The 7,052-nt window shown below is 49.8% G+C and overlaps 1 protein-coding gene across 1 annotated transcript; it reads left to right on the top strand.

Annotated features, from left to right (window-relative positions):
- The first annotated feature begins 4,213 nt into the window (after window positions 1-4,213).
- On the top strand, window positions 4,214-6,254 carry LOC134138173 (C-type natriuretic peptide 2-like). The gene is made up of 2 exons (XM_062571447.1): window positions 4,214-4,312; window positions 5,982-6,254. The coding sequence occupies exons 1-2, from the start codon at window positions 4,214-4,216 to the stop codon at window positions 6,252-6,254; spliced, it is 372 nt and encodes a 123-aa protein (XP_062427431.1).
- Window positions 6,255-7,052: the final 798 nt, after the last annotated feature.

Raw genomic sequence — 7,052 nt, 5'->3', positions numbered from 1 at the left:
CAAGGCACTGAAAACAGAATGTATGGCCAGGAGTGGATGACAGTTTAGCTTTCCTGTGTGCCACCTGAAGGCAGCTACTTTCTGGGCAGCAACAGAGGCAAACGTTCAATGTGTTACATGAAGTGCAAGAACAGAACAGAAGGAAGCAGCAGCTGAAATTTTGCAATGATTTCTCCAATTCCACGTTCCCACAGCGTGAGCCTGGAACAATGTTTAGGCAGGCATTTAATACTCAGACTGAAGAGGCAGAGGTGGGCAAAAGTGGCTCTCCAAACGACATGACAGAACCATGAGGAGACAGGGATATTTACTGGGAGGGGACATGTGAACCAAGAATTCTCCCCCAACCCCGTAACTCACTGGCAAGATTCACCTCCCCTTGCAGCTTCTACTGTGTAAATCAGCCAGATTACAGTAAATTCCCCCACAAATGCAAGGCAATTGCATGAAATACAAGGATCAAAAAGCTACAGCGCTGATGTCCCCCTTCCCATCCTTCCTGGTAAAGATTCAGTGAAGACTACAAGAGACAGAGGCAGCAGCTATTGCATTAATAAGCAATACAATACTGAAGTCACACATACTGTACATGATTTCCCCCCACCCCTCCAGCTGGGATATGTCACTCACAATTGGGAATGAAAGAAAAAAAGGACAGTATATACGGATTTACACCCAGGCTCAAGGCATTACAAGCCTGTGAATTAAATCTTTCATATATATAAGAGATAACACAATGACAATACCATGGTGAAGGGACTATGAATGGTGTGGGACATAGCAAGATGGCTATAAAACTGTCTAAGCACTGACCTACCTTCAAGCCATGCTTTATGCTTTTCTACAACAGTGGCTAGACATCCGTTAGGAGAGCCACACACCTGTTCCCTCCCAGTATGGGGTGAGGGTTTGGCAGTTAGTGATTGGACTGAAATGCTGGCTTGCTCAGTGCCTTGCAATCTGGCCTTTGCAATTTGTCAGGAACAACAGTGCAAGCACTAGTTCAGCAAGGAGGAGCTCCTGTTGATCCTCTTCTGCAGGCTGTTCGGGTGGAGTATCCTTCACCTCACTGAAATCCCCTGGCACTGAAGGAATAAGGGACCTTCTGTATCATGAACAAAGGAAGTCCTGAAGAAAATGGGAAAAAATAAGATGTGTTGGAACAGTTAAACAGAGACTGCTGCCTTGAGCAGCTAGTTGCTGCCCCTTGGTCCCCTGCAAACCTCTTTCTATGGTGACCATGAGTTGCACCAGGACAACTGAAGGGACCAGCCTGCACTGTCAATGGTCTCTCTTCTGAGGGAGTGACATTACTAAGGGCCAAGATCAGTGCAATCCACCATTCTCTAGAAGACTCCAAGCCTCCAAGTCTCAACTACTAACCATGGTACCAGGGGAATGACAGGAATATCATTCTTACTCCTGAAGCCTGCAGCAACCATCAGCATTGCCATGGACCTCAGGGTGTTCCCAGGGTACTTCACCTAGTTTGCAGTCCTCCTACTGTCTAGTTGCGCTGCTCCTGTCCTTTTAAGCAACTCTGCTTATAAAAGACTGACTCAGCAGGAGACCACTTTTCTGTTGGTCTTTCAAGCTATAGAATCGGTGCCCCACCATCAGAGGGGGGAGGGTTTTTAAAAGGGAAACTTGCTAGCACCAGAGCGGAAAGACAGACAATAACCCATTTGAGACTGAGAAAACTGGGGCAGTCATGGACTGCATGTCTGCCAAAGCCTTTTTACTTCACAGGCACTGCCAGGACATGACAAAGCAACCATTCAGTTGTACTGCAGTCCCAGCAAGGTCCTACCTCATCACGCTGAGATACAGACCAGCTGCAACTTTGTGACACCTGAGTCAAGGGTATACCTGCAGTTCATTGGGCTTTGCTGCAAATTTTCTGCAGTCCTTAAATGTTCTTGATATAGCAACTCCTTCACTGGTTACAGGCCCAGATTTTGCTGGATCCAAGGAGAGGATCCTTCCCTTGAGAGCTCAAAGCCTATCCATCCCTGCAATTCAGTTTGCATGAAAGTGCACTAGAATTCAGAGCAACTGCAAACACATTTCTGTCATTCTTCCTGCAGTATTGGGAGCTACCACATTCAAGGGGTGCCAGACCAAACCACCATCACATTTGGTATCAAAAACAAAGTGTCACGTTTTTACTACCTTTTGCTCAGGACAGAGATGACTCCTGGAAATAGTGAATTCAACGTGAAATTCATCTGCCTGCAGCTGACTTGTCAGGAGCAGGAACACTGCAGCAAACTGACTGAGTTGCTTCAGGATAGTAAAATGTGAAAAGGGAGTACAGAACAAAATCCTCAGAGATATCTTTCATGTGGGATAAACACATGCCCACATCCCGTCCTCCTTCTTCTCTCCCCTACCCCTCTGAAACTTTTGCACCTTCTCCCAGCCCAGGGAGGGGCTGGTTGTGTGTGTACATCATACACCAGCCACTTAGATTAAAGTGTTTCCAACCTCAAGTGCTAGCAGGTCGCACATACTCTCCATGTGCGTGCCCATGCGGACAGCACATCCTGTGGCTATCCAGCAGTCACCTTCCCTCTACGGTTTTCAAGAGCTGGCACCAGAGTCATCTTGTCCCTGTGAAATGCCTTAGTGGTACCCATCAGTGATGTGCCTAGGTAGCCTCTCCATTTGCTGGCATGCACTGGATAGCTGCTCCACCTGAGGGGGCATACAGGACTGCTAGACAGGATCACCAGAGCATTGCTTTGGAACTAGCACCTGCTAGAGGTCACAGGAATCAGGCAGAGACAGCACGCTTGGAGTGCTCCCGCCACTACCCTACCCATGCAAAATCTCTTGCCTGCACTCCAGCTTCAGTGCTCCAGCCGGCAGCCCTGCACTCGCTTTTCAGGGAGAAGAAATGATGCATAATGGTGCATGAAACTGTCTGGCTCTTTGGTCAGAGAAGGACCCACAAGCTTGCATTTACAAGTGGAGAATACTTGGAAGGAAGGGAGGAGGGAGGGAGGGATGAAAAGCAAGACAGGGCAAATAGCTGAGCTGTGACTATTTGTTATCTCTGCAAAAGACTTACTTTTTAATTTTCTTCTTAACAAAATAAGCAAAAAGCAGACAGCAGACTATTTCCTGTCAACTTTTGCCCAAATTACATTCTGTGATGCAAAGGAAGTTTAAAGTATTAAAGTCACCCAGCACACCCACTACTGGTCTTGTACTGGGGCACGGTCCCCTCTTTCTCTCCCCTGATAAACTTTCCTGATTAGTTTCTGCCTTCCCGCCCAGGCTGACTTCTGCATTCTGGTCTCCAAACAGTGACCTCATTGCCTTGTTCAACTGGTGAGAAACTACTGTAAAATGGGAGAGGCAAACAAACGGAGAGAGCTAATCGCCAGAAGATTTAGGAGGTAGGAATCTGCTCCTTGCTGTCCTACTTCCATTGTGTGCCTGCGCTTCAGCCTTGATGAGCTTTATTCTGTGCTGGTTCCTCTGGAAACGCAACTCAGGCCCTCCAGATGGTTTATGTTGAGTAATGACTCAGGATAACCATGGTGCAAATTATCTGCACACTAGCACTAGACCCACTACCACAAACTCCACACAGTTAGTGCTGGAAGTCACACTCATTGCAGCAAGAGCTTTTCATTCCCAGGCCAACTCGCTCACCAACATATAAATGTTAAAAAGTAGAACAAGAACCTGTATTGCCGCATAGCTGAATTTGTGACAGCTTTGTGCAGTCAGTGGGGTGACTATCGCTAGGTGAGCTGTAGTCCATGCTTACATTGATTAGAGAAACAATGTTAACGGCAGTCTGCCCAAGAGGGGGATGTTTAATATCACCTATATACCGCAGCCTTAAATATCTCTCTTCAGCATGTGTCTCAGGGTCTCACCCTGTTCCTGACCCTGCCAGACACCTCCAGATTCTGGCCAGCAGCAGCTCAACTCACATTTGTCTTCCCAGACACTCAGTAAATACCTTTGTGTCCTTTCTCTTTAGAGGAAGGGGTTTTGCTGAGCTCACCCTGAAATATATCACCATGGACAAAAGGGCTGAAAGGTTAAGGAGCTCCAGGGGGTAGTTCAATAGGAGCTGGGGGCCAGGCGCCTGCCAGAACTCCAGCTATAAAGGCACAGAGAAGATAGCGACTGCATCTGACACAGATGTGGTAGATCCTGCCTCACCTCCCACAAGGCCTGGGACAAGGAGAAGATGCTGGGGCTCCAGTCGTGGCCTTGCTTGCTTTTCCTCCTCCCAGTTCTGCTCTCTGCAAGCGTTCAATCTGTGTCATTACCAGGACAGAGGCTACAGGTAGGAGGGACTGGGACAGAGCTGAGGGAGGTTTCAGGAGTGTCAGGAGCAATTTGGGGAGGTCGTGTTTGAACCTGGAATGAGTGGTGATCCCAAATTCCAGCAGCCAGAGGCTGTTGTCTGTTGTTGCTGCTCCCTTCCCTTCAGCCCATCAGCTTCAGCTCTAGGGTGACTGTATCTTTCTGACTCAGCCCCTGGAGGAGCATGAGCATTTCAAGGTAAGGAGACAGATAAAAGCTTTTCAGTACTCTTTGGTATGGCTGACTGTGGGGCTCCTCATGTTGCCTTTAGAGGCTTTTAATCATAAAGAGATTGGTGCTAACTCAGCCCTATGTCAGCAGTGATCAGAAGTGACAATCACGTCCCTTGCATTAAATGACAAGCAGGTATGTGGAGAGATTTCTGTACAAATGCAATCAGCTGCAACAAGTATTGTAACTGGTGGCTATCCACCATGTTCAGTGACCTAGTTCTAACACATTTCAGAGGGAAGGTGCACCCTATTACTTTGGGATATTCTCTCCTAAGCTTGGTACTGCTCCACTGCTGCCCCTCTTTAAAGCCCAAGAGGCCCCCTGCATATGTATGTATCAGGACACCAGCTAAGGGCTTCTTCAATTTAGCAAATCTTTTACCATCACCCATTACAGAAACACTGCTTATGGTTTTCAAGTCTCCCCAGCTCCCTTTTACCCAAATCTACCCAGAACCCTAACACCTTGCACTAACATCGCCATTACCATGTGGTCCAAGAAGAAAAGCTACAGTAAATTAGTTAGGATGTGAACTAAAAAAAGAACAAGACTGATTCTGTTCTGACTCACCGTGCAAAGGCTTTTATTCCTTGCTGAAAATGCCTTCGTCTGCTTAAGTCAACTTGCTACTGAAAAGGATGGAGCTGAACCGCACAAAGGCTCTTCAGCCTTAAGTCAGTAACCATGAGGGGGAACTGATATGGAATGGTTACTGCGGGCTGCTTCCCTGGGCAGTAATGCCAGACGCTGGGTCATTGATTCCCCTGGGCCCAGCGCATCTCCTGACCCTTGCTTCCCGGCAGCCAGAGCACTGCAAGGACTTAGAGGTATAATCAGCACATCCCCACCAGCCCAGATAGGCTACACTCTCCCCAGCAGGTGAGGAGCCTCCTTCTTCACACCCGCTCCTGTGACACTGCCATTCCTGCCCCTCTTTAGTACCAGGTATTTCAAGTAGATCTGTTCTGCCCTGCCCCTAGCCCTCTGGGGAAAAAAAAAGTGATAGAAAACAGTCCGAGCACATGGAAGAATAAACAGCTGCTCAACATCAAGAAGAAGACCAAGGACTGAAGACTCAAATTACTTTTGAAGTACAGGAGGACCTGTTCGACAACAGCAGGACAAGCAACACACACACACAGACCTACAGCGACTTCCTGCGCTGGACAGAGAAATTGTTGCAGACTGTAGGAGCAGCTGGTCTAGCCCTTCCCTTGGTGATTCCCATGTCCAAATACAACACCTTGTGTACAGACCCCATTTAAGTCCTGCCTGCATCCTAGGGAAGATTTTGGGCAGCAGGACAGCAGGTTTTGGGTACACTAGGTTATCATTAGGATAAAGAAATGAGACCCAGAAGCACAGGCAATACCATTCTCACCCTTGTCTTCTCTCTGTTTATCCCACCTTCCCAGATGCTCCTTTCCCAGTTGCTGCCCCTGGACACTGAATCCATGCTAGCCGAAGAGGACATGAAGGAAGGCTCTAGCTTTGGACCTCCATTGCTCTCCTCCAGCCTCCCTTTCCTCCCACCTGGGACCAGAACCTCCTGGCTCTCGCTCTGGCGCAAGACTCTGGCCAATCGCAAGTGGGCGCTGGCTGGAGATTGGGCCTGGAAGGCCATGCCCAGGGGCTGCTTTGGACTGAAAATGGACCGAATTGGGACCTTCAGTGGTTTGGGGTGCTAACCTTGGAGAAACTCTGAGGTGAGAGAGACAGCAGTGCGGGCAGCAGAGAAGGGGGACTCCAGAGCACAAACCATGGGGAGAACCAGGAGCTGGGGGACCTGGGCAACAGGGGAGCAAGCTGAACTCAGGGGCTGATAGGGCACAGCGTGATACCAGCTGACTTGCTGGTGGGCGAAAGTCAGAGCTAGGCTGCTCTTTCCATGGGACACAAGAGTAGTGACCTCTGTGCTACCAGCCCTCAGAGTCTGGGTGGCACATGAGGAGCAGGTGGGCTGCACACCGCCACCAGGCTCACAGGCACTGCTTCTTCACAGGCGCAGGAGACGGAGGCATCTGGAGAACCTACCGGGGACAAAATCAGAGTGAGCATGGCATACCTGCCGCTGAAGCCCGAAAACCTCTGCCCTAGGCTGCCAGCTGAAGGACCACTGTGGCAGAGAAGTTATGAAGTGGTGCAAAGCAGGTTGAGCTCAAGGGTTGCCTTGCAGCCCCAGGACCCCTCTCAGGCGTGCACCGCCCCCCTCCCCGCTGGGCCAGCAGGTCCTGCTGCCCAGCTGGCAGGGGCACGCAGGCCTTGCCTGTTCTCTCTCCTACCATTTGTGCTTAAGAACTGACGTGCTAACCAAAAAGAGCTGTATCGTTCGTTTGTCTCAGCCAGGCTCGGCAGCGTTTGCCCAAATCCGGCGGCGGCGGCAGCACCACCTCCGCACGCACCATCAGCTGTTGTCAGGCCTGGCGAGCGGCTTGGCAAAGCCCGTGCCGTCCCGCCCTCCCCGCCCGCTGCCCGGGCACCCACCG

This window comes from Rhea pennata, chromosome 1 (assembly GCF_028389875.1).
Source record: "Rhea pennata isolate bPtePen1 chromosome 1, bPtePen1.pri, whole genome shotgun sequence".
Classification (NCBI taxonomy): domain Eukaryota; kingdom Metazoa; phylum Chordata; class Aves; order Rheiformes; family Rheidae; genus Rhea; species Rhea pennata.
This window is presented reverse-complemented; position numbering and strand designations above follow the sequence as displayed.